Here is a 27,373-nt window from a genome sequence, read left to right on the forward strand (position 1 = left end):
GCAGGGGAGAGAGGGAGAGAACCCCCTCCCTTCCAGCTCGGGGGGCTGCCGCAGTGGGGGGAGAGGGCACATCCATCGCATTAGAAAGGTAAGACTACTGATATTAAAATATGAGTTGTGTGCTTTTATTTGTCGGAAAAAAATTAATTACTGTTTTTTATATAGTGCTTTTATCCAAAGCACTTTACAATAGTTAACTAACGGTATAAACAACATTTGAAAAGAGCATTAATTGGTCCGCTGAGACCCTCAGTAATTTTCAAGTCTGCGAAAAAAAAGTTTGAGAACCACTGCTCTAGTGGTCAGCTTGCCTCACATTTGAGACTAAGTGGGTTGTGTTTGACAGGGCTCCCAAATATAAAATATGCTCTCCAGTATTTACTGTTGCTGAGTATGGTAGAATCCTGCTGTTCTTCATTTAAGTTCTAGTGAGATTTCATTTTATGATTATTTTTTAATAGTAGCACCTATAAGCAAATGAGATTGGGGCCCCGTTGTGGCTAGATGCTATACAACGATAGAGTAAGAGACAGTCTCTGCCCTGAGGCATTTACAGTCTAAATAAGATAACTTTCAGAGACATGCATATGTGGCTCCACTGATATAATTGTGCCTTTTGGAAGAGATGGGAGGGGAAGATGACGATGGAAAAGATTCTGATATGTGGAGTCTTATAGATGCACTTAATGCCGTATCTTCTGTATTTGAAATTTATATACAAAGATGTACAATTATGTGCCTACATTTGCTTCTTGCAAATTGAACAGGTGAGTGTACAAATCTCTCAGGCGTTCAGTTTTTATACTCAGTTGAATTCAAATTTAGACATACAGTTGTACATGCATTTCGCAAACAGACCTCTGCTTTAAATGTGACCCTGAATGTTTTGAAGAATACTTGGCTTTTGAATGATTTTTTCCCCCCTTTTAAATTTTTTTTTAATGACCTAGATAGTGACAGCCTTAGTAAATGCTATCGTATTTTTATGAATTTGTCCAGATTACGCACGATTGGGTATAGACCTCTTGCTGTTATGAAATCTCCTCCTCCCTTATGTAAGAGTACCAAGTTCTCTGGGAAGCACAGCACTATATGACCACTTCCTGTTCAAGCTGCAGCTGTCAGGATTTATTAATGTCTTCTGGTGGGGGATTGTTGGCAGTATGTAACACACACTTTAGTGCATTTCTATCTGGGACTATTTGAGCTAATTGCAGGGGAAATCCAGTGGATAAATCTCTTTATATCTCCATCTTTATTGGAAGGCCAAGAAAAAGATTCAGGTATGTTGATAGATACAAGAAAATACAGGTTTTAGATGCCGAACACCATAGAAATTCTTACTGCCTCAATTTTCAGAATACATTCTAATTAATCTGAATTACTTTCACTGCTTATATTAAATAGTGCAGATTAGTCATTGAACTGATTAGTGCTGAAGTGCTTTTAGTTAATCATAGCAAGAGAGTATAAAATCTATTAAACATGCTATGAATTAACATTCAAAGTCTAGCAGGATGTTGTCTAGTTCAGTATACATAATGGTGTATTACGGAGATGACCTTCAGAAGAAAATGTGTGGATGCTCTGAAGGGAAATGTTTTCGCAGTTTAGAACGGTTGTGTAATGAAACAATATTGTCTGTCATGCAGAGTGCTAAAAGTCTGTTTAACAATATTCATTTCTCTGACAATCTGAACAAAACGTATACATTCTACACTGTGGAAGTAGAGGACAAACTGATCAGTATAACATTTACTAACCTGTCCATTAGCTAATTGATTATTTTATGTTGTCCCTCTATGGGTTAACAATGATAGAGCACTATGGTGGTAGGGCAAATCTGTACCTGTTGTGTGGATAAAATCATAGAATTTGAAGGCTGAACACACCACCAGCTCCCTAACAATGCAGAAATGTTTTTTACTTTACAATTTCTAGTCTAATTTTAAATACCCAAGCAAAAGGGTATTCACATCTCCCTGGAGGAAATTCTTCTACAGTCCAATAGATTTTACTGTCGGGAAGTTGTCCCTAATATTCAGCCTATATTTTCACTTTCATAACTTTATTCCTTTATTGCTGTTTATAGATCCTCTCACTTAATCCTCTCCCTCTTTGGTATTAAAATATTTATAAAGTATTATCATATGCTGCCCACAACCATTCCTTAGCCACTCCAGCCATTTGTAGTTCTCCTAATCTATTATTCATAAATCTTGCTGCCCTGGATCATTTTTGTATTACTCTTCTCTGAACTCCCAATTTATCCATATTCATCTGATAATGAAGTGTCAAGGACTGAACACAATACTCGGATCAGTTGAACTAAATCCATACACAGAGGGACTATTAACCTCATTCTTTGCATGGAAGCTTCTGTATATGCAGCCCAAAATTGCATTGCCTTTATTGCAAACTTTTGTGTAATATTTTTGTTGAGTATATGTGTTTTGAGTTCTTTCCTCTGTGTGTGTGTGTCTGTGTGTGTGTGTGTGTGTCTGTGTGTGTTGCATTTTTTCAGTTAAGTGTTTTCTTGAATTTTTGCAAGTTGAATCTCATTTTGTTGTTTTCCTCCTATGTTTCTAATCTTTCTAGATCTCTTTGTATTATTTCTCTGTTCCAAATGGCATTTGCAACTCCTGCTTCCTACTTATCATGTATGAATTTAATTAATATGCTTTTTACACCTCCTTCCAGATAATTAACGAAGTTAAGCAAGGCCAGTTCTTATGGCAATCTCTTTGATACTATGCTGGACAGTTTTCTCCTCCGCCATACATTTCTCATGAACTTTTTATGGTCTTTCAGCCGTATTCCTATCCAAGACAATTTGAATTAATTTTCAAGTAAGATTTAATAAAATAGTATTAAATCCTTCAGTAAAACCCCAAATTTCTATCATCTGCATTCCCTTAATCTATTTTTTCTTTGAGAATAAAAAAATCAGATTTGCTTGAGAAGATTTATTCTTTGTTCCATGCTCCTTTAGATATTTAGTGATTTTTTTTCTTGACATTCCATTATTTTACTAGTGATAGAAGTTATTTATAGGATTGTAATTGCCAGGATCACTCTTCTTTACTTTTTTGAAAATCAGTACAATATTTGCTTGTCTACATCCTGCCAGTATCTCCCCAGTTCTTTAAGATTTTTTCAGAAATAATTTCCATAGTTCAATAAATTCATTAGCTAATTTTCTTAATTGCCTAGGTAGCCATGTCATCTTGGTAAGCAAGTTTGTATATATCCAGGTTTTCCAAGTATTCCTTTATTTGTTTAATAATAATTTTTACAACTGCTTCCTTTCTTTCTAATTGTTCATCCCTAGTTTTTATTTTATGTTGTTAATTTATTTATTTATTTATTTTGTTTAAAACATTTGAAACAAGTTCAGGATGTGATTCATTTATGTCATTAATTGAATCACCGCAGTCGTTTGTGTCATTTCATTACTGGTCCCTACTTTGTCTCATACTGCCAGCCCGATGATATTTTTAAAACCCCATCTTATCCTTTTTAGGTAATAGCAACTCATTTTTTAAAACCACCTTTATATTTCCCATGCAAATCTTAACTGTGTATTCCTCATTGTTTGCCTCAGCCATTTTTCCTAAGCAGAATTTTGGTTTCCAGCACCTTTTTACGCACAAAATTCTTTCTCTCACACATAATGTATATATTTAAATAAATAATATTCCATTTGATATTTTAATAAGTATATTTTCTGTCCAGTATTGTATCACATGAAATGGACATACCATCACAATGTAATCATCTGATATCGGCTGAATTAACAAGGAAACCAGAATATAAGGAAGGTAATTTATTTTTCTTATCTGCTTCATTTTCCTGTTATGCTAGAGAAGGTTATTTAAGTAGGAGGGGAAAGCATTTTATCCATGAGGTATTTTCATTTTCATTTCACTTAACGAACTGTGTTAACATTTACATAAAGATGCAATAGTGTTATTGCAGTGTTGTAGTGGAAATTTGTAACGTTATGCCATGGCAGCTCTCGCAAACCCTGGCAGCTTCCTACCAGAGTTTAGAGCAGTGCCTCTGGCTGGTTCCAGTGAATGAAGTTGTTGCCATAGTTCAGGATATTAATGTTGAGTTTCTATGTGGGATGTCAATAAGCCAAAATGAATTACTTACAAGCTCAATTTCAGTCTGGACTGCCTCCAACTTAATCCTGAGAGATCTTCACATAAAACTAGTAGCAGGATGAGGCTTTGCTCCCACAAAGCTTGTGGCTGCAGGCCCTGTGACTTTTTTTTAAAAGACCCTTAAACATCAAAGATTAATCTCAGATTTTAGGTTTAAACAGATCAAAACTTTTGAGTATTGGCTGTGAAGGAAGTTTTCAAAATGTTAATTTATAGCTAAGACTGAAAGTTAGTCATGGTGAATGGACGGTGTGCACTTAATGAGCAGCTATTCAGTATTTGCTTTGTCCTCACTGTTCAGTGTGTGGTCTCATGCCTTTTTTTTATTGCACAAAATTCAAACCCTGCTTTAAAAACAATTATTAATGTCCTCATGTGTCTTTTCAATTGTATTAATCACTACAGTATCTGCATGCTTCACAAACACTAACAAATTTATTTTCACGATACACACCTCCACACTGCCCCGTGAGATCAGGGAGTGGTATTATTCCCATTTTACTCAAGGGAAATTGAGGCACAGGGAGATTGAGGTCAAAAGTATCCACTAATTTTGGGTGCCCAATCTGAGATACTTAAGTACTGTGAAAAATCAGGTCCTACCATTAAATAGCACTTTGAACATATAAAGCTCAGTGCCCATAGACATTTGTTGCTGCTATGAGTTTTCAGCACTTCTGTAAATCAGACCCCAAGGTACCTCAAGTTAGGTAACCAGAAAAAGAGGAACACACAATTGTTAGAGGGTTTTCCCTTCACCCCCTCCCCTGGTTCTTGTCACACAGAAGACAAGAAGTCTGAAGTTCAGGCAATGCGATGTTTATTGGGGTTAGTTTCAAGCAGGCATATCCATAGCTCTACATGCTGGCAGAGTCTGTTTCCCAGAGTTCCGTTCCCAGCTCTGACGTTGCAGAGTCTTTACCCCATGTCTCCCTTCCCAGCAGTGATGCTGCAGAGCTTTTGCCTGTGTCACTGTTCCCCATTCCCACCTCTTCCTCCTTAGCAGGCCCAAATATACCTAGTCCCATCCCTTACAACTTACAGTCATGTTCCATTTAGAAGGGTTGTGAGTCTGGGGTCTTCATCCCACTTCTTTTTGTATCCCATGAGAGGGGTAAGGAGTGAGGTTGTGCCCTGGACATTACCAGGCCTTTCTTTGGCTTTTAGTGTGTCTTATGCCTCCACTCCTAATTGGTTGCTTGATCCTCACTTGAGAGAGGAGCCAGGCAGCCTTCCAGTATATGCTCATATATTACACTTCCACCATACCCTTTAACACTTTTGACTCCATCTCTTCTCTTTTCACCCCATCTGCTTGTGGGCAGATGTAACACAGTGTCTTTGTTCTTTGTTCTCACGCATTAGTAAGGATATCAGAGTATCAAAAGTCAAACCCCAAATTCTATCCCAGGCTAACAAACAGGCCTATATACTAACAACAATTAGTAGCCATCCATGAAAAATTTGATTTAAATGACTTGCCCAGCATGACATTGGAACTCTGTGGCAGAGGCAGAGAGAGAATCCAGTTCTCCAGGGTGGCATTCAATTGCCTTAACCATGAGACCATTCTCTCTCTTCCTGTAATCTCCTGCCTCATACACTACACACCTTCCAACTTCTGCAACAAGTGAAGCATGGGTCATACAGACAACATCGTCTTTCACGTCACAGGCTAGCCCTTCTCCACCTGTAGAGCAGAGTGGAAAAAATAGCATGTAACTGGGTAATTAAAAAGACTGTATTGTAATGCATACAATGAATTAAGGTTATACAGGTAACCTTAATATTGGGATTTTCTAATATTTGAGTGCTTGACCTTGCAACCGTAATGATCCTTTAACATCGCTTTTTGTGTGTGTGTGTAATTTCCTAGATTTTTTTTAAACAAGCCAACTGAAAAAAGAACTTCTATCATGTGGCATCATATTTATGCTCACACAGGTCACCATCTGGTTTGGATCCTTTAGATTCACTGCACAGGCCTCTGCCACTGATATTTGCTGACAGAAGAGGGATGGTAAAACTCAGGAATCTCGGGTTCTATTCCAGGCTCTGAAGGGGAGTGTGCTCTACTGGCCATGCTCTACCTGTTACCCCCAACTATGACCCTTTCAGCCCCAACCCTGTCCCAGTCCAGTTTTTACCTCAGCACTAACTCGTTATCCCACTCCCATTCTCTTCATGTAGCCAGTCCCAGTCTTCACTCAAGTTTCTGATATCAATCTCAGTCGTTTTGCCCACTAAATCCTAGTCTTCTTGCATTGCCAGACCGTCACCTCCTGGCTCCTCATCTGATCTCAATTCCCTCCCATCCACTGACTCTGTCTCCATTCCCTGTTGGCTCCCAGATCTAGTCTCCTGTCCCAGTTCCTTGCCCAAGTCCCCAATCTGTCTGTCTCTCTGTCCACAGTCTTCAGTCAATCCAGACACTCCATTTTCCCTGTCCCCACTGGCTCCCAGTCCTAGTCTGTTTCTCCAAGATCCTCATCTAATCTGTCTTTTATCATAGATATACAGGGTGGTTTAATGCCCCAGCCTTTATACAGTCTCTATGGGTGTACTTCTATTATTTTCTAGGCCTCAGGTACAACTTTTTACAAGGGCAAACCATGCAGTCTGACAACTCTGAGACTGAACCTGTGGAGTATGGTATCTGTGTACTTGCCATGTGTCTCTACAGCGAGTCCAAATGAGTTAAGACTCCTGGTAAAAGCTGGACTCATTTAGGGAGCAATGTAACCAGTAAGTATTTGCAGCAACGAAGGGCATCATTTTCAAAACAAGCCAGCATTTATTAGTCTGCTGGCATACAGTCTTAGATTAGCATGGAAAAGTCAAGCTTCAGTCTTTGTTTATAGTGGCAGGAGCAACTGACCATGGAAATGTAGACCTCCTGTAGTCCATCTCAGTCTCCTACTCCTCTACACTCTGACCCTGTGTGTCTATCTCCCTGGTCTCTCTGAGCAGAGTTCTTCTTAACGCAGTCACCTGACATCTCCTGTCTTTTAGCCCCCAGTTGCAGCCCCACTGTGTTCCACACCTTCTTCCTTGGCTGCTAGGTGTTAAAAGTTAATGTCTGGTCAGTGTTTGACCGTTGGGTCTTTCTTTTTCTCTCCAGGGTACTCCATTCATATGCGTTTTAATTTCATTCAGTTCTTGATGGCACATTTGGCTTCAACCCAGACAGACCTGCTCCCAAGATAACATCTGACTATCATTCCCGTATCCCACGGGGAGAAATTAACCCCTTCACACCCAGTGGGTAGCAGTACAATGTAAATGGGTAAACTCAGTCACACAGATTAATAAAATTACAAAAAATTCCACATTCTCCTCAGTCCACATCTCCCTGAATCCTTTGTCCAGCCAGTCCTAATTCTCCCCCATATTCTGACTCCTTGTCAGATCCATTGCCCTACTGGTTCCCAGTCTCCTTGCCCTACCAGCCCCAATGACTCTTTCCCCCATTCCTCATTCAGTCTCAGGTTCTCCCCAACCCGTTGGTTCCATGTCTCTCTCCATTTCCCTTCCTGGCTCCTGGACCTAGTCTCCTTGCCCACCCAGATGCCGTCTCTGCCCCTTACCAGCCACCCAGTACCAGTCTGTGCCCCCATGTTCCTTGTGTCGATCTGTTCCCCCATCTCTTCCACACAGTGCATTCAGTCCATCTTTTGTCCCCTCTGCTTTTGAATGAGACGGCTTCCTCCTCCATACAGAATGGGTGCCAGCAAGGGGGTCGATGAGAGTGCAGGGAAGACAGGCACCCTGCTCTGTTCCCCAACCTGGAGCAGCCGGTTGCTGCCTTTACAAGGAATGTTGGGTTTTGCCCTTGTAGCCCTGAGCTGGAGCATGTTCAGTCACTCTGTGGTAATGGTACATGCACTAGGAGTTGTGAGAGGCTTGAGCATGCTCAGTGAAGACAAAATCTGCAGAAACTTTAGCTTTGGAGCTGTAGCGAGTGTCTACTGAACATACACAAACTGCAGTTTTTCAAAGGTTTAGAACATTGCCAAATTTGGGTGGATTTTTACAGGAGTGGTAACAAATACATCCCTGTCATGAAGGTCACTCCCCTGCCAAATGTCAACTCTCTGTTTCAAACCCGGAGGCTGTAGAGCTTTCCAAAGAAAAGGTTGCCAGATGTTTTTAATATTGAAAAATATATTTTTTCCCTAGGTGTGTTCTCAGAAATGGCTGAACTGTGTTGGCTGAAATTTTTCAAAAAAGTGAGCCTGTGGCAGGCATCCAGCATGGAAAACTTCAGCCCAAACATGTAAAGTTTGGCAAAGTTATAAGCAACTTAAAATAGCGTCATGTAATGGGAAGTGTCTAGCAAGCTTAATACTAGAGTGCTATCAGTCCTGCCGCTATCAGTCCAGCACATCCCTCGGCCCCCGCTGCTTCCCGCAGTCTCCATTGGCCTGGAACAATGAACCGTGGCCAGTGGGAGCTGCGATCAGCTGAACCTGCAGACGCTGCAGGTAAACAAACCGTCCTGGACCGCCAGCGGATTTTCCTGATGGGCTGAGTGCCAAAGGTTGCCGATCCCTGCATTAGAAGCCGATGAGTTGTACTAACTCATGTAGTAGCCTATGTCCCTGTCTGGCTAGCCAATTGAAGTTAAAAGGACCACCATGCTCCAGTAAAGTGTGGATGGGACTCAAGTTAGGAGCAAGACTCAAGTTAACTCTGCAGGAGAGAGAAGCCCATATATGTTATATTCCTTCCTCCCAACCCTGAGTTTGTGTCAGTTTAGATTGTAAGCTCTTTGGGGGCAGGGACTGTCTCTTGCTCTGTTTGTACAGTGCTTAACACAGTGGCATCTCAATCTTGGTTGGGCTCCACAGATGTTTTGTGATACAAATAATACGTTGGGGGCGACAACTTACAAAAAGTTCAGCGTAATAAAAGAAAAGAGTAAGTGCTGTGCAGAACTCAGTGTAATAGTAATTAATTCAGAAAAGTAAGCAGGTGTCGGTCATTTCCTAACAAATTTCTTCAGACTAATCAGTACTGATTACATCAAAGTACATTCATTCACTTGGGTAAAATACACTGTTTTTTGTTACAGAGTTGACTCATGAAATGATTAAGATTTTTGTTCTTTTCTAAATTTGGATGTTCATTTATATGAAGTGAGGGGAAAAAAGGAGGAATGCAGCATTGGGGTGCTGGTTATTGTATGTACAAAAGCATAGAATTGCAAAGTTCTGATATCCTACAACATCTGTCTCAGTCCTTCTGTGTTTAATAAAAACTACTTCTCTATAATCTACCTGTTAATAACTTAACTTGCTATGTATGGACTGTATTGTGCAAAGGGTGCAGGTCTGTGCCAGACCAGCTCCTGGAGGCAACATGACTGATGTGCCTCAGGAAGCCCACAGAAGTAGGACATGGATCGTTGCATCCTTTCAAAAGGTGTGTGCTCCTCCTGTGGCTGGCTCAACTCCTCTGACAAATGCACAGGAAGGGGCCGGGCTGTGGCTCCTTCTGAATTCCAACACTGGGTTTTGTTTTGCCTACCTACACTTCCTTTGGAGTGTCCATCTGCTGTGGAGGTGTTCACTCCTCTTCCTATGCTGTTGTCATTTGTTCCTCCCCAGAGATGGCTTCGTTTCAATGGTGAGCGAGGTGTCTCTTGCCTTACTGCATTAAGGTGGTGTGAGTAGTTTTATATCAGATATAAATCAATTAAAACACCTGGAGAACCTTTGCTTAAAATGTGCTTTGAAAATGCAAAGTATAATTAACTACCAGTTGGGGAAAATTGGTGGGGACCAGATTACTGAGCTCTTTCTTATGCTGCTGGGGGTGCTAGCTCCTGGTCCAGCAGCAGCAGGGCAGGAGGGATCGAAATTCTATCTGATTTCTGTACCGGGATACAAGGGGAGAGGATTACTCCCCTACTCTGGGCACCAGATCAGGGCTAGGCACAGTCTAGCTCACTAGATGCTATCTGTGCAAGGGTTATAGCTGCTATGGGAGTCATGCCTTTAAATTTCTACATCCAGGTGTATAAAGTTTCAAGCATTCTATTACATTGACATAGGGTCTCGAGTTGATTTTCATGGTGAATAAAGAAGTTGCACACCTAGAAATAAATGCAGTGCAATTACTGTATTTCAGTGTATTGTCTTCAAAATTAACACAGATGCACTTGATTATATATTTCCAGACATACCCTCCCTCTCCCACTTTGCATGTATTAATAGCAATAATACTGGTTTACCGGCAAGCCCTATAAATGATAAAGCCAAAGAACATGAGTCAAATAGTCTCTAGGTAAATTTATTCTCTGGAAAAATATTTTGTTTCATATTCTTGGAAAGTAGCACATTACTCTTAACATGTGTTAAGTGGAGTGGAAGGATTTAGTGTTCTACACACTCTGATAATCACTGCTCAGTTGTCTAACAATTGCTATATTTAAGTAGTCTGCAAGGCTCTTCCTGAGGGCTCTTTCCAATCTGTCAAGGTCATGGTTAATGTTCTGTTCTATCTAGGTTCTTATACTACATTCAACCCAGTAATATCATCTGAGCACCTTCCAGAAGTCCATTAAGCAGCGTAACTATCATCTGTCACATTATTTCTCTCATCTTCTCTCTGGGGGAGAGGGGTATTTGCAATAGAGTGTTTGTTTTGGAATTTTTTAAAATTATAGATGGGGCTGGTGGATGGGAAGTCTGGAAGGGTGAGACTAGGAATGACTGGGACTGGGATCAGAAACCTGAGGAGTGTAGTCTGAGACCAACTAGGTGAGGAGAATGGGATGGGATAAGGAGCCAGTGTTGAAGTAGAGAGAGGACTGGTGTACAGAGACAGAAGGGGTCAAGCTTGAGGGAAATGGGCAAAAGACTCTGGCCCTAAAGTACACTCCCCCTCAAGCCTGGAATGGAACCAAAAATCCCAGAGTCTAACCATTCCCCTGCTGCTTCCTTATCCCCCTTCTAGTGCTGGTCCACATGGGGGATAACAACTTGCTACTGGTATCAGTTACTTCTGTTAGCTCAAGTGGCAGAGGTCTATGAAGTTGGATCTAAAGGTTCCAACGTTGCCGATGATCTATTTGGGTGTCAATATGATGCTGTGTGATATTTTGTTTGTTTGTTTGCTTTTTTAAAAACCTGGGCAATTACACACAAAAATATGTTAAAAACATTGTTAAGGTTTCAAGTCAAGTATGCAAAAGTCATGCAATGCCACAATTAAGGTTGCTTGTGCAACCCTGATTTGGGCCCCTTGTGCATGCACGCACACACACACACTTGTTAGAGAAGGTAGGTCAAAGAAATGTGCCTTGCACTTAGAGCAAGTGATGAGGTTTGTTATGGTCCTGGGCTCCTGGGGGAATAAGTTCCACAGGCTTGGACCAGTCCTTCCTGAAGTTCTGTCTCCAGCATGGATGAACTTTCCATTTATGGTAGAGAATTCTGTTGTACCTGAGGGGTGAAGTTGTAGACTATGGTCCTCATCCTGGAGCGTTAGGCATTTTTAGAAACCTTGGCCCCAGGCTGTGGAGCACCTTGAAGATAGGGACTGAACTTGAACTTGATTCAGTATTCTACTGGAAGTCAGTGTAAAGAGCAGAGGACAGGTTTGAAGAGTTCATGGTAGCCTGTGTTTCTGAAGAGATGAGCTGTGGCATTCTGGATCAGCTGGAGTTTCCTAAGTACTGAAGGCTTCATGCCTAGGTGTATTGCATTGCTGCAGTCCAGCTGAGAGGTGACAAGGGTATGAATAATTGAGGATTCCCTCCCTTGTTTCTCAAAGACCCATAGAACTAGGTAAAGACAAGCAGATAAAGTGAAACAGGCACAAAGATTGTGGGACTCTGGGTCCCAGTCTTGCAGCCTTTGCATGTGTAAGGAGTTCTTTTGTGGTCATTGGCTTCAGTGGGACTTTTCACAAGAGTAAGGGGGTTGCAAGATCACGCCCCTTATCCTGAAAGGTGCTAATAGCTCAATGGGACTCCACTACTCTCAGGATTGGGCCCTAATCTGGATGGAAATAGAGACCTGCTGATAGTTTGAATCTCTTTGGTCTATAAATAATAACTGAAAAACATGTTGTCATAAATATAAAGGGAAGGCTAACCACCTTTAGATCCCTCCTGGCCAGAGGAAAAACCCTTTCACCTGTAAAGGGTTAAGAAGCTAAGATAACCTCACTGGCAGCTGATCAAAATAACCAATGAGGAGACAAGATACTTTCAAAGCTGGGGGGGGAGGGGGGAACAAAGGGTCCTCTCTGTCTGTGTGATGCTTTTCCCGGGACCAGAGCAGGAATGCAGGTCAGAACTCCTGTAAAGAGTTAGTAAGCAATCTAGTTAGATATACGGTAGATTCTGTTTTGTTTAAATGGCTGATAAAATAAGTTGTGCTGAATGGATGTATATTCCTGTTTTTGTGTCTTTTTGTAACTTAAGGTTTTGCCTAGAGGGATTTTCTATGTTTTGAATCTGACTACTCTGTAAGGTATTTACCATCCTGATTTTACAGAGGTGATTCTTTTACTTTTTTCTTTAATTAAAATTCTCTTTTAAGAACCTGATTGCTTTTCATTGTTCTTAAGATCCAAGGGTTTGGGTCTGTGTTCACCTATGCAAATTGGTGAGGATTTTTATCAAGCCTTCCCCAGGAAAGGGGGTGTAGTGCTTGGGGGGATATTTTTTTGGGGGGGGGATTTCCAAGTGGGCACTTCCCCTGTTATTTTTGTTAGACACTTTGGTGGTGGCAGCATAAAGATTCAAGGACAAAAGGTAAAAGTTTGTACCTTGGGGAAGTTTTAACCTAAGCTGGTAAGAATAAGTTTAGGGGGTCTTTCATGCAGGTCCCCACATCTGTACCCTAGAGTTCAGAGTGGGGAAGGAACCTTGACATGTGTATTCAAAATGAATAATAGCTTTTGAGGATTACCCCTGACTGTTACTAAATGCTCCCTTGTGCTCCCCCCTTCCCCCCACACCCTTTAGAATTGGGAGAGTTACTATTATTGGAAGTGAAAATAAAGAGTAAATTACATAATTGCTGTAAGATGAAAGCACTATTGTCAGAAAACAATACTTTGCTAATGCAGTCCACTAATTTCAAACCTCCAAAATGTTATTTCAAACCAAAATTCTTCAGACAAGCCAAAACAAAAAACCATTCCCCACACTTATATGCAAAGTTGGAAATTTGTAAGGAAACCTGCTTTTGAGTTATCCAAACCCAAATTTCTTGACTGCTGAAAAATACTCTTTCCCACTGTGATAATTCAAAAATGGACATAGGAATTTATAAGAAACTTTCCACATGTGCACGTTGCTGCTTGGCTGCATCTCAACATGATAAATTTCAGCCCCCAAAATAAGTTTATGAAAAGAAAATACTAACTTGGAATGCAAATTCCATCTCCGCCTAAACTCTTTAAATTGTTGCTACAGCACTGGTACAGCATATATTGGTAGCATTCATCCTTCAGTAGTTTGAGGGCAACATTGCCATCAAATTGAGTCCGAGAAAACCACAAAAGATATTAATATGCTTAAAATATAAAATGGAGCAAGTTTATTATGAAGTAATGCTTAAATACAGCTTAAATAAAGGTGTTATCTTCACCTAAATTTGTGACTTTCGGAGCTCCATTTTTAGGACAATTTGAGATACTTGAAAGGGAAGGGGCCTGGTTTTCAGAGGATGGATTCTCAGCACGTTCTGAACATCAGGCCCATTTTAAATAGCTCAGATGGGGCACCCAAATTTGCTAGTTGCTTTTGAAATTTTAGGCCCATCTATCATAGAGCTTTTTTAGGGTATTGTTTAGGGCTCAACATGGACTCTGACATTCAAAGTTTAGTCTGTGTGTTGAATTGGCTCATCATCATAAATATAACCATTAGAAACTGTGGTTCTACTGAGAGCCTCAAGTGTCTATATACTTGTATATTTTCATTTGAAATAGCACTTGCCCCAGAGAAAATGGCCATGTCACCAGTTTGTCTAGGTATTCGTGCCATGCTCTCCAAACCTAAGAAGACCTAAGATTGTAGTGCTTGAAGGAACTCCTTGCAGTTCCAGAGCTGCACGCACTGATACATGATACTTAGAAGTACAGGGCTTGAATTAACTCTGTGGGTGAGAGAATACGTAGCTTCTGTAGCAGGTTGAATATGTTGTTGCAGAGCTGAACCTTGTCAGGTCACATCCTACATTGCAAATTGGAAGTCTTGGGTTTCTGTATTCATGTCAGCTGGAAAAGGTCTATCCAGCTGAGAGAGTTAAGGTCACAGCACAAGATGATATCACTTCAGGGTAAATAAAATTGCTGTCTGCCACATCAGACATCGAAAGTTAAGTAAGGTTAGGTTAGATCAACACTTAGAAGGGGTTATGGACTTTTTCCTGAGGAAGTGATGTTGGAGACTCAGTGGGTGGCGCTCTTGCATCTGAATCAGTGCTGTACTAGTCTACCAGCAAAGTATACAGAGAATGCTTGACTGCTGTATATGTGTCCCATGGATGAGACATAAAACTGCTATCTGTCTGCTGATAATCATTACAGATTCTGTATAGGCGGGGCATTTAATCCCATTGTTTTGGTCACATTCCAACTTGGATACGTAACTTTTGCTTATTAACATTCCTCCTACAGTTTCAATTTAATTGTCCTCACTTCTTTTCCTCCACTTTACGTGCTGTTGAATGATGCCACGTTCCTTCCCAAAAATTGCTGCTTTTCAATAGTAGGTGAAGTGTCTGTGTCCTAACTCACAAAAGGATGTGAATTTAATTAATGTTCATAAAGCACTTTATGATCTTCTGGATAAAGGTAGTCTGTAAGTGCAAAGTATTAACAACTACTTATTGGGGAGAATTCATTGATTGCAAGCAAAACTGGAGTGGGCACCTGAATACTGCACCAACGCCTTCACTACTCCAATACAACAGAGACATCTTGATCAGGCCTTGCAGCAAATTATGTGGTAATGAGGGGACTCTTTCTTAGCTAAGAATTTATTGAGGAAAGAAATTGCATGAATTCATCTTATCTCTTATAGCAGGGGTGGGTGAACTTTTTGGCCTCAGGGCCACATTGCGGTATGGAAATTGTATGGCGGGCCATGAATGCTCATGAAATTGGGAGTAGGGGTGCGGGATGGGGTGAGGGCTCCAGCTGGGGGTGAGGGCTCTGGGGTGGTGCCAGAAATGAGGCATTAAGGATGCAGGAGGGGGCTGCGAGCTGGGGCAGGGGTTGGAGTGCGGGGAGTGGTGAGGGCTCTGGCTGGGGGTGTGGGGTTTGGGATACAGGAGGGGGCTTCAGGCTGGGACCGAGGGGTTCGGAGGGCAGGAGGGGGATCAGGGCTGGGGCACAGTAGGGTGAGGGCTCTGGCTCGGGGTGTGGGCTCTGGTTGGGCTGGAGATGAGGGGTTTGAGGTACAAGAGGGGGCTCTGGGCTGGGATTAAGGGGTTTGAAGGGTGGGAGGGGGATCAGGGCAGTGGCAGGGGATTGGGGCATGGGGGAGGGGGCTCAGGGGTGCAGGATCTGGGCAGCGCTTACCGCAAGTAGCTCTCAGAAGCATGTTCTTCCTCCGGCTCCTACGCAGAGGCACGGCCAGGCAGCTCTGTGCACTGCCCTGTCCACGGGTGTCGCCCCTGCAGCTCCCATTGGCAGGGAACTGCGGCCAATGGGAGCTGTGGGGGTGGCGCCTGTGGAAGGGGCAGTGCGCAGAGCTGCCTGGCCATGCCTCTGCATAGTGCGAAGGAGCTGGAGGGGGGTCATGCTGGCTGATTCCTGGGAGCCATGCAGAGTTGGGCAAGCCCCTGACCCTGCACCCTGGTGGGAACTGAGGGCCAGATCAAAAGGTCTGATGGACCGGATGTGGCCCGTGGGCCGTAGTTTGCCCACCCCTGTCTTACAGTATATCTAATGTGTGCTAATAATTGAGGGATGGTACTCTACTCAATTTTAAGACTACTGCTTCCTGATTTAAACAATCTACTATTATTATTTAAAGTGTGCGGGTGCAAATTGGACAGTTCACAGAGTGTACCTACTTTTAAACAGATTGTTTAGAAGTGGTAGGAATACTAAGTATGCACACTCCACATAGGTCTAATTTGCCCCATTCCAGGGATTTCCTTTATCGTTAACTTAAACAAAAAACAAACAATAAACTTTAGCACAAGTTTCCTTCTGAACTCAACTGTTTTTCGATGTTTTTTTCCTGCAGGACTCCTCTGTCTCTGTCCCTGGCTCCTTCTTCTTCAGAGGGAAACTCGACCCCTTTTTTACTCCAGGTTTTGAGCTAATAAAAGTCACCTAATTTGACATTAGAATGATTGAAAAGAGCTCTGCCTCCCTGTGCAAGGTTTAATAATCGGTTACACTGTTCTATAACTAGCCCTCCACTAATTAACCAAGAAGCTCCAATGTTCCAGATGATTTACCATGAGAGCCCATTTTGAAATCTGTGTCCATAGTTCAGTGTAGAAAATGTTGCTAACTCCTGTGCCTTTTATGGTGGTTATATTTACATCAATTTTGCATGATAGTATGATTATAATGCAAGTCATGTGACAGTATGTATCTAAATAAAATGTGTATATATAAATAGAATTAAAACATGCTATTGCATCATAATGCCACTGCAGCAGAGTGTGTGATGATGACATAACTGAGGTTAATTTTCTGCTCTACTAAACAAAAATTGACAGGGTAGTCTGCGATTGTGTTAGCTGTCTTAAATGTTCTTCACACAGCAGCAAGGAAGATATTTGGGTGATCTAGCCAACTGGAAAGAATCTATGTACAAAGGTATGGTGGGCTGCATGGATATGCTTATCTGCCAGCAGCAGTGCTTTCTTCTCCTAGCTGTCATAATGTGTATTGCCAAGGTTTCTGTTTCACATGTTCAGTGACTGATTTAAGTTGGTATTTTAACTCCTTTTGTACATTGTCAAAGAGAATAGCACTCTTAGAACCCGTAAAAGGGCATAGGAAATAATAAATGAAAAATACACAAACAAAACTACATGAGAGTAAAGGGCATAGCTGCAGCAATTGAAAATACTTCCTATTGTGTTGTTTAAATTAATCACAAGGTATTGTCACTTTTTTCTAACTTTATATTTTCTGTACCCAGCTGCATCAGCAACAAGGAGAAGAAATGCGTTATCTGAGCTGTATAAATAGTTTTTAATTATATTCCAGGAGACTCCTCCTATGTTGTAGTTGTTAGTAGTAGTATTACCATAGAGAGTAGGACCATATCATACCAAACAATTTATTGTAAAATGCATTTCCACTATCAGGTATAAGCCAAATTGGAAGCTAGAGAGCCGCCTGTCTCTATAAACCAGTATCTTTGTGATCAATCAATTCTGCTTCTATGTCACAGTTTTGTTACAACACTGTATAACCTATATGATCTTTATTATTTTACTTCCAGATAAAAATGAAGATGAACAGACCGTTGCAGAAATCATGAGAAGGCGTTTTTCTCCTGCTGTTCTAACTAACATATCCTGGGAAGGTTTTCACTTTGCTGACCATGAGATAAAAATTACAGAAGCCACTGAATGTTATGGGGCAGTAGTCTGGCCATCGGTACAATATTTATGCAATATTATTGGCTTTTATTCCCCTAAAAACTCTAGCCCTTTATGTTGTTTTCCATATATGTTGCTTAGTCCTGTAAAACCAAGGGAAATGTTCTGCATTTTCTCTGCCTCTTCTTTGCAACCCACAAATCTTTTATGTTAGCAGTGTGCAAGTGGGAGCTGGCCACACATCCACAGAATTAATCATGAACTTGCTGATGCACAGGGCTCCCTTGTCCCTCAGTTGAAGGACTAAATAAAGGGAAATATATATCATTTTTCAGTTTTTGTGCTTTCAGCAACTTTTGGGTCAATGCCCCTCATTTCATTCTGAACCTGTTACAAATGAAACAAGGGAAAGAACTATTTTGTTCTATTCTGGACCACTAAAAAGTGGCCTTCCTAAAAGTCATTACTCTTGCAAGAAGACCAGAAGAGCTGGCAACCATTATATCTGTTTTTCGTGGGGACCCGGGAATTTTCTACCCAAAGTTGTCATCTGACTTTTACCTGAACTTGGAAATAGTTTTTAATTTCTGCCCAAACCTGTCTTCAGATGAAGAATGGAAGTAGTGCTTTCTGCTTCAGTAGTGAGTTGAAATATCGTGTAGAATACACCAGACCTATGAGAAAAGGAGTACCTGTGGCACCTTAGAGACTAACCAATTTATTTGAGCATAAGCTTTCATGAGCTACAGCTTCCGATGAAGTGAGCTGTAGCTCACGAAAGCTTATGCTCAAATAAATTGGTTAGTCTCTAAGGTGCCACTAGTACTCCTTTTCTTTTTGCGAATACAGACTAACACGGCTGCTACTCTGAAACAGATCTATGAGGTTTACTGACAGCCATTTTGTGGGTATAAGTTAGGGGAGTAAGGAGGGATATAGAAAGTTAAGAGGCTACTTGATCAGTCTGTAAGTGCTTACATGGAGAGAAGACTATGAAGAGTTCTTTAACCTAGCAGACAAAACCATAACAAGAGCTAATATCTGGAAGCTGAAGCTAGACAACTTGAAAGTAGAAGCGAGGGGGCAGATTTTTAACAGTTATTAATGATTAAAGCTGTTCACCAAGGGATGTGGTGGATTCTCTGTCACTTGAAGTCTTTAAATCAAAATGAGATGCCTTTCAAAAATGTATGCTCTAAGTCAGCCAGAAGTTATTGGATTTCAGTCAGGAATTACTGGTGACATTCTATGGTTTGTGTTCTGCCGGAAGCCACACTAGATGACCACAGCCGTTCCTTCTGGCCTTCAAATCTGTGAATCTATATCCAGGGTTATTTTGGCATATTTCTGGAGCTTATATAGCTCAAAGACGATTGCGAGCCTTGGTCCCTTCAGGAGGGGGATTGTCTTTAGGGGTATGTCTTGTACAGTGCCAAAGCATGTTGTAGGCTCTTAAATAATAATTAGTAATGGCTTCCTCCAACCTGCTTGGAGAGAGGGAGGCTTCTTTGGAATACATATAAATCAGTTTTGTGTTAATCTATGCATGTCCAAGGCACTCTACAAATGTGATCTCTTTCTCTCCCCCCCGCCCCCAACTCCCATAGACTAGGAATCACATAGTAAACAGCAACTAATGTAGATCTTGAGAGAAACTTTTCAGTAAGGATATAAATAAGAACAACTGAAATGTTGTCTTTTGAAAAGTCCCAGTGACACACACAGGAATCATACCCCAAAACTGTTATGTTAAAGGATATTTATGGTCCAACAGATAACTCACAGAAACATGGAGATTCAGAATCACTGATTCCCCTCCCTCTGCTGGGGGTGAAGTATATCTCAGTCTGCCAGCAATCATTTCTGGGTTGGTTCACCTGGTCCTGACAAAATATCTCTTCATTCTATGCTCCCATTGTTCTCATTGTTTCTATCCGAAAGTGATGGCCTTGCGTTTGAGGCACAGGCATAGGAGTCAGGAGACATGGGTTGTATTCCCAGCCCTACCACAAGCTTGTGCTGTGAGCTTGGGCAAGTCACTTCAGCAATCTGTGCTTCAGGCTCATCATGCCCCCTCAAAACGGGGATGACAGTACTTCTTTATCTCACACAGACAGGTGGGGAGATGTTGGACAAAAATGTATGATGTTAGTGAAGTGTTTTGAGAATCTGGAATGGAAGAAGCTATTTAAGTGCAAGGTGGTATTATTCAGATGGCTGTGATTGGAAAAATAATTCTGTTCCACAAATTAGGCAGCAGAAGGCTCTGTTGGAGGCAAAAGATATAATCTCTGCATCAAGTAATGGATAAAGGGTGATCTTTTATTGCAAGAGAGAGCTGAGATAAAAATGTGCCTTATTACTGTGCAGTTGGACTTATTCAGCTTAGATAGATGTGAAATAAATAAATTACATAAAATCTTGACTTTAAAAAAAGCTATTTTTCTTGTAATTCATATTCAGAAAGGTCAGTGCTCATATAGCTATGTATTTTATGTATGCACAGAGAAGTATTTCTTTCTTTTTTTTTCTTTTTTTTTTTTTTGTTCAATATGTTCTTGTGTTTTCCCTGGCAGGCTCTTGTTCTATGTCACTTTTTGGAAACAAATGCTGAACAATACAGCCTGGTTGATAAAAGTGTAATTGAAATTGGAGCTGGAACAGGGCTGGTCTCCATAGTAGCCACTTTACTTGGTAAGTGCTGGCTGTTGCTTTGCTGGGTTTGGAAACTTCATTAAGATGACTGCTGATTACTATTGGAGCGTATAGTAAGTTGTTCAGTTCCTCTAAAATGTTGAAAACCGAGGAAGAAACACTGAATTCTTTGGGGTTTTCAGCCAACTTGGAAGCCAGTTCTGCTTTTACCTCCATAAAATTACTTGTCCTCACTTTAGAATGCCTTGTAGGAGGATACAGTAGATGTGACTGCCATCCAGTATTAAACAGAGGACAGAAATTAGGTGCTGTGAGAACTAGGGTTCCTACCAGACCAGGAAGTCAGAGGCATATAGAAGAGGCTGGATTCAGACACAACCTCTCACAAGAGCAGTTTATCTTCTGACTATTAAATAACCCCTTCCCGGTATCCCAAGTCACTTTTGTTTTCAGATTTGTAACCTGTTCTTTAAGAAACGTATCCTTGAGCTCGCTGTCTTGGCATTGTCCATTCTGTCTTCTTTCCTGACAGCCTGTTCTTTGCTAACAGTAACTCGAATCACTAACCACTTGCAATGTAGCCAAGGACACAGTTTAGTCTGCAGTATCTTTTATTACTGTATGAGAAGGAAAGAATCCAGGAGATTCTCAGATCCTGGCTGACTTTGCAGGGTTGATAGAAACCCCTCCCCCCATCTTTTGACTTGTATACCAAGCAGATTTGATATAAAGACCCCATAAAGGTGGATCCCCAGGATATCATTTTTGACTTTGCAGAGCAAGATCATGTTTTAATGAATTTTTTTGATGTGGAAACCTAATTTACATGTCTAGTGTAATGAAATGCCCAGGAGGCTTTTTACAGGTATATTGTATTTATATATGGGAGAGACCTGGGAATGCAATTGTTTGTGCAGTAGGTTTTGTGTACAGATTTCTTCTTCATTCTTGAAGTAGGGTTAATCTGTGGTGGTTGTTTTTTGTCACAGGTGCACGTGTAACTGCCACGGACCTGCCTGAAGTACTAGGAAACCTTCAGTACAATATTCTCAAAAATACCAAAATGAAGTGTAAGCATCAGCCCCAGGTTAAAGAACTGTCCTGGGGAGTTGATTTAGAGAAAAATTTTCCCAAGTCTTTGTGTCATTTTGACTACATCATGGCTGCTGATGTTGTGTACTACCATCCCTTCCTGAAGGAGCTGCTTCTTACCTTCCATCACTTGTGTCAGGACAACACTGTTATTCTCTGGGCCATGAGATTCAGGCTGGACAAAGAGAACCAATTTATGGGCAGATTTCAGGAATTGTTTGACCTGGAGGTAATTTCCAATTTCCCCAGTTTAAACATAACATTGTACAAGGCAATGAGAAAAGGCAAGATGATGTGATGTTCCAACTTGAGTATTAGAAAGTGTGTGTGTGGAGTTTGAGTTTTTTCACAGGTTCCATGTTAATGCTTGATGACACCTGTAGATTATGCAAGCAGCATGCCTTTTGGGATGTCAGGGCAGCAGATGGATGCCTCTGTCCCCTTCAGAAGAGAGTCACTTCCCACCACCCTTTGCCTTCTCTTACACAGGGTGATTACGAGCCTCACAGCCTTGGGGCAAGTGGCTCCTCTTCCTCATGTTATAAACATTAACAAATGGTCTTGCGTAAGAATAGTGCAGCATACTACCAATTCCCTTTTAAAAAAAATTCTCAAATCCTTGGAGCTTTGCCTTTCTCAAAATAGACCACTGTGGACCTCTAGCTCTGAGAGCACAACAATACTAACAATTGCCCTCAAGAAAATGTTTTGCACCACTGCCTCATTGTGGTAGCTGGAGACCAAAAAGACTTACTTTGCATTCTTAATTATGGGCAGATCACAGAAAAAAGTTGCTTAGCATCTTTGGAAAGGCCCACTGTGACTGTCTGTATCCCTGTGTTCACCTTTTTACAAAACTATAATGCATTTTGTACGAAGTATGCCTTGTGAGGTATCGTTTGAAAATTCATAATTTACTGATCATTATTGTCCTGGTAAACTGTGTGTGACAACATTGTATGTGAAGTTATAAGGCTCTACTGTATGAGATTTATTGAGAGATATTCCAAGTCTGCAAAAGCAGGCACAAACCCGTCCCTCAGAGACAAAAGGCAAATCGACGCCTCAGCCAGGTGTCAACAAAATCACATGAACTATCACCTGGTTAAGCTGCCATTCTTTGGTAGGAAAAAGGGTGTGAGTAAGAAATGTACATCTTGGCAAATAAAAAGCTGCAGGTTCCAATCTCCTAAGACCTTCTGTCTTCTGAACCTCAGCTGGAGATAATTTTCAAAATAAAAGAGAACCATAAGAAAAGGGAGCAGATGCCTCAGAATACTCCTCTCTTTCTCTCTACCCATGACATCAACAACACCTGAAAGACAAGGAAAGTAACACTGAACCGGGGAGGGGGGCTAGGGGAAAGAATCCTGGCCAACTGAAATCCAGACCTTAAGACTGCTCAAACATGTGGTGAGAGAGACCTCTGCTTTGAATTAATTTAGCTTGTTAAGTTAGATGTTAATTGCGTTTTACCTTTTATTTTCTTGTAACCAGTTCTGACTCTTATGCTTCATTACTTGTAATCACTTAAAATCTATCTTTCTGTAGTTAATAAACTTGTTTTATCTAAACCAGTGTGCTTGGATTGAAGTGTTTGGAAAACTCCATTTGCGATGGCAAGATTTGTGCGTATCACTTTCTATTAATGAAATGATAGACTTTATATGAGCTTGTATTGTCCAGAAAGGTGCCAGGCAGTAATAAGACACACATTTCTGGGGCAAAGTCTGGGACTGGGAGTCTTCTGGTGTTACCCTGCAGTGTAATTCATGGGTGGCTGGCTATAGCATTTATACAATATAGCCAGGAGTGATTTACGTTCTGCGTGTGAGCAGACCAGGAGTTGTTGCTCTCACAGCAAAGCAGTGTAAAAAGCACCCTAGGTTGGAGAATTGAGGGGACACAGCTGTCTGTCAGTCAAGAATATACCCTGGGTAATTTCACTCCCACAAATAAATTGTTGTCCTGTTCTTTAATTGTAATAGATTTCTGTTTGTGATGACCACACAACTTTGCTCGGAATTGACCAGAGGATTTTGTTTTAGGGAGGTTTATATGGATTTTTTAGATCCTACCAAATTTCCTGAGTCACTTAGTAAGTATGTATGAGATCTTCAGGTCAATTCCAGCCTAACTGTGCAGAAAGGCAAACCCCAGCTGCTTGTGCTGGGATCCACGCATAGAGTTACCATCATTTAGAAAAGTTTTGTCAAGGACAATTGTTCAACTAACCTGGGGTCTTGGGGGTTGATAGGCTCTCACCTAACACAGCCTTTCTGTGTGCATTTGTGTGAACTGTAGCACTTGTTTGTTCTGATTTACAAAATGCCTTAATCAACAGAACTCCTGGGTCAAACTGGATGAAATGAAGCACCTTGTCTAAGAAAACCGAGTGACAAAACCTGTATTAGAATGTAAGGATCCCTTGTTCTCAGTCCTGCACTTGATCCACTCGGCTATGCTGCTTCTCAGACTACTGAGCTTTCATTCTCCCAGTGGTTAGAGAGCACAGTGGCTCTTGACGGAGGGGCCAGCTCAGCTGCAGGAGGCAGCAAGGAGGGACCTTGTGGTGATCCTAGAGTCCTCTGTGGCTCCCAGCACAGTCCAAATGGGAAGGGAAATGTAGAGAGAATGGCCCATGATGTCTTCTCCCCTTTTTTTAAAATCTGGTGGCAGATATGGTAAAAACCAGCACTGGATGTTTGGTGGGGATGAAAATTAATAATTGAGAATTTTTAGGAAAAAATCAATGATAAACTTTCCACCCTACTGGATCAGTTTGTTTCCAAAACTCTCAGCACAAGACAAAAAGGGATACAATTTTTTTTTAAAGAAAGCAGAGTCCCTCTGCCATTTCTAGATTCCCTGAATCATAGGGGCTTGTGGCTGTGAACCTGGCACCCCAAAGATCATTTGTACATAGGAACATGTAATAGATATATGAATAGTGGTGGCTCTTAACATGTAATTAACAACAAGGCCCTGCACAAACCGAAAACTGGAACATTCTTTAAAAGGGGAAATGAACTCCAAAATATTTCAGGAAAATATGGCTGGTTGTTTGAAAGAACCACCTTCTGTGTTACAAAGAAGCAATAAAATGCAGCTGCTTTTCAGTGGCTGTTATACTGATTAGTTCTTCAGCTAAGGCCCAATTCTTCAGGCTGTCCACATGCTGGACTCCCTTTGAAGCCAACAGGATTGGGCCCATATGGGGAACTGTTTATTAACATTACTCTGTTTTCTCACACCTCTGTTTTAGCAAAGTTATATGAAACTTCCTGGGAATGCTTTAGTGACTATCTGTTCTATTGTGCCTGTGACCTTTGGTCCTCTGTTATGACTAGCAGTGAATTAGCCAAGACCAATGAGAGGTTGGAGCTCATATATTGCATTTGCATAGAGAAATTATTTCTTTTCTTCAGTAATAGTGCTCCCACAATAATGCCAAGTATGGTTATAGCTCCCAAGGCAAGTTCCCCACAAACTATATATTTTAAAATTACTTACACAGAGTTTCTTTTTTGTTCTTTTTTGTTCCTCTTTAAAAAAGATAATCTAATGCCCATGCTAGTTGTTGGCTTGCTAAAGTACTGGTGTATTTGCATTGCACAGAACTCTACACTCTAGTCTAAAGATCTTTGATGTTAGCTACAACTGGTAGTTGTTTTGAAGGAGGAGAAAGCAATGAAGTCCAGCAAATTTTTTTAAATGAAAGTCCTAACTGTGAGGAATTGCTACAGAGGTTGTAATGAGATTATATTGGCTGTGAGGAGAAGGCTATCCAAATTGGGAGGTACTGTATAGAACAGTCAGCTGGTTTTCCACATAATTTTACTTTGTTCTTTATGTGCTAATCTAACAATTATTTCACAAACAGCAATATCTGTAAAGTAATGTGACAACATTTGTTAGAATTTCCTTGCCTCAAATGTCTTGAATCTTAAGCTTTAATGTGTTTCATCCGTTTAATTTTTGAATCTAGTATTTATTCAAACATTACAGCAATGTTCTACCATTCATTGAGTATCATAGTGTCTAGAGAGTTCTATTTACATATTGAATATTTTTCTCTCTTACTGTCACACAGTGAGGTTTTCCATGTTCATGCAACTAGATCAGGCTTTTGTCTCTAACAGGTGCAAGAGGAAATGCTGGTGCTGAGCATTTCAAAGAGTGCAACTGGGGTGCTGTTCTTTTGGCTGCATTTGCATTTGGCATCACCAATATAGTGGAGAGGTGTGGCCTAAAGAATGCAACTGTCAAGAAATTTTCAAATAATTGCACGTCGGTGCACGTGGTAGTTAGGTAGCAAATAGCTCGTACCAGATTTTGCACCTCTATTAGTCAGTATAAGGTTAACAGCAACTCACTCAAGTTGCATTGCATGGCCTCATCAACCTCTCTTTGTATTGTGGAGCAGCTGGAGACATATTGACTGTCACTAGGCTGAAGAATGTAAGTAAGTTGGAGGGGTCCTGATGTTTATAAACATTTGGGTTAACCTGAGGTACAGAAGAGTGAGGGGTCGTTAGCAAGAGGTGGCTTTTTACAGGTGCCATGGATAACACACGAGTCGGACGTAGACTTTCCTATCCTCAAATTTTTGTCCTGAGATACAGGCTTTTCGGAGATTTCTCAGCCCCTCAGGAATTCCTCCAAAGTTATGGGAATCTTGGGCCAGTCATAGCCATCAGTGCTACAGTGGTAGCAACCATGGAGTGCCCGCAGATAGTTTAGAAAAGATAGAGATGTGTCCAGGCAAGACATCACTGTTGCATCTTAATACTTTAAAGTCATAAGGATTTATCTTCACAATACCTCTGTGAGGTAGGGAAGCATTATTATCCCAATTTTACATATGAGCAGGTTGTAAGGCACAGATTAAGTGATTGCCCAAGGTCACACAGGAAGTCTGTGGCAGAGCGAGGAACTGAACCCAGATCTCCTGAGTGAGAATGTAGTATCTCAAATCACAAAAATGACAACTCTTGATTCCTTGTGCCCTACTATTGTTGGAGTTCACATACAGTAATGCAGGAGTTACATTATTGTTATGATTTAAGTTATTTTTCAAGTCTGGGGTGGTTGTTTTTTTTAAAATGGGAGAGAAACAGGATAGATGTGTGAAGATCGAGGGAGGTCAGGAGGAAAGCCTCATGCATTTCAACTTCTCATTTTATACAAGCGTGCCCAGACTACAGCCTGAAAATAGGATCTATAGGCCACAGTGAAGTTTTATGATTTTATCTCAGAAGTCTTCCGAAGCTTACAAGTTTGACTACCTCCATTCTGCACCTCTGTGAGGAATTAAAAGGGGATATGGAGAGGCACGTATGAGAAGTGTGTTCTACTTTTGATGGTCAAAGTCAACACCACTCTGGGGTTGCTGGCAGTGTGAACATTTCAGAGACTTAAAGGAGTCACCTCCAGTGATAAGCTAGACCTCTCCAGTTGCATGGAGCAATTGTGTATTATTCTCAGGCAGGTTAATAATTACACTGATTTTTTCCAGAGGCAGCAAATCAGTATAGAAGTCTTTGATATTACAGACTTCCAATCTGTCCTTTGTGCTCCTGACTATACTCATGTTCCTCCTAGGCCTCTGGGGAGCAAAAAGGGGTTCCATTAACTCAAGCTGCAGCTCTCCTGTGAGGCAAATTGAATAGCCACAGGTGTCACTCAGGAACATACCATGGCTGTCACATTCTCAGATGCTGTGGTGTGGCAGTGAAATAAGAGACCAGAGAGATTGCGGGAGGCTGGCTTCTGGATAAAGACAGAAAATCAGCTCATGGTAGCATTAGCGCTCTTGTTATGGTTAGCTGCTCTGGGCTGGTGAACAGATTTCTTGCTCAGAGGGAATACTCTCTATGCTTTGAAAACATGGCTCATGACTCCTTTTACTGATCTCAG

The 27,373-nt window shown here is 41.1% G+C and overlaps 1 protein-coding gene across 1 annotated transcript; it reads left to right on the forward strand.

Moving 5' to 3' along the window:
- The first annotated feature begins 78 nt into the window (after positions 1 to 78).
- On the forward strand, positions 79 to 22,972 carry LOC102938562 (protein-lysine methyltransferase METTL21E). Its single transcript, XM_037889692.2, has 5 exons — positions 79 to 1,283; positions 3,736 to 3,821; positions 17,608 to 17,765; positions 20,284 to 20,401; positions 21,352 to 22,972. The coding sequence occupies exons 2-5, from the start codon at positions 3,752 to 3,754 to the stop codon at positions 21,750 to 21,752; spliced, it is 747 nt and encodes a 248-aa protein (XP_037745620.2). The 5' UTR covers positions 79 to 1,283; positions 3,736 to 3,751; the 3' UTR covers positions 21,753 to 22,972.
- Positions 22,973 to 27,373: the final 4,401 nt, after the last annotated feature.

The sequence above is a fragment of the Chelonia mydas genome, chromosome 1 (genome assembly GCF_015237465.2).
Source record: "Chelonia mydas isolate rCheMyd1 chromosome 1, rCheMyd1.pri.v2, whole genome shotgun sequence".
In the NCBI taxonomy this organism is placed as follows: domain Eukaryota; kingdom Metazoa; phylum Chordata; order Testudines; family Cheloniidae; genus Chelonia; species Chelonia mydas.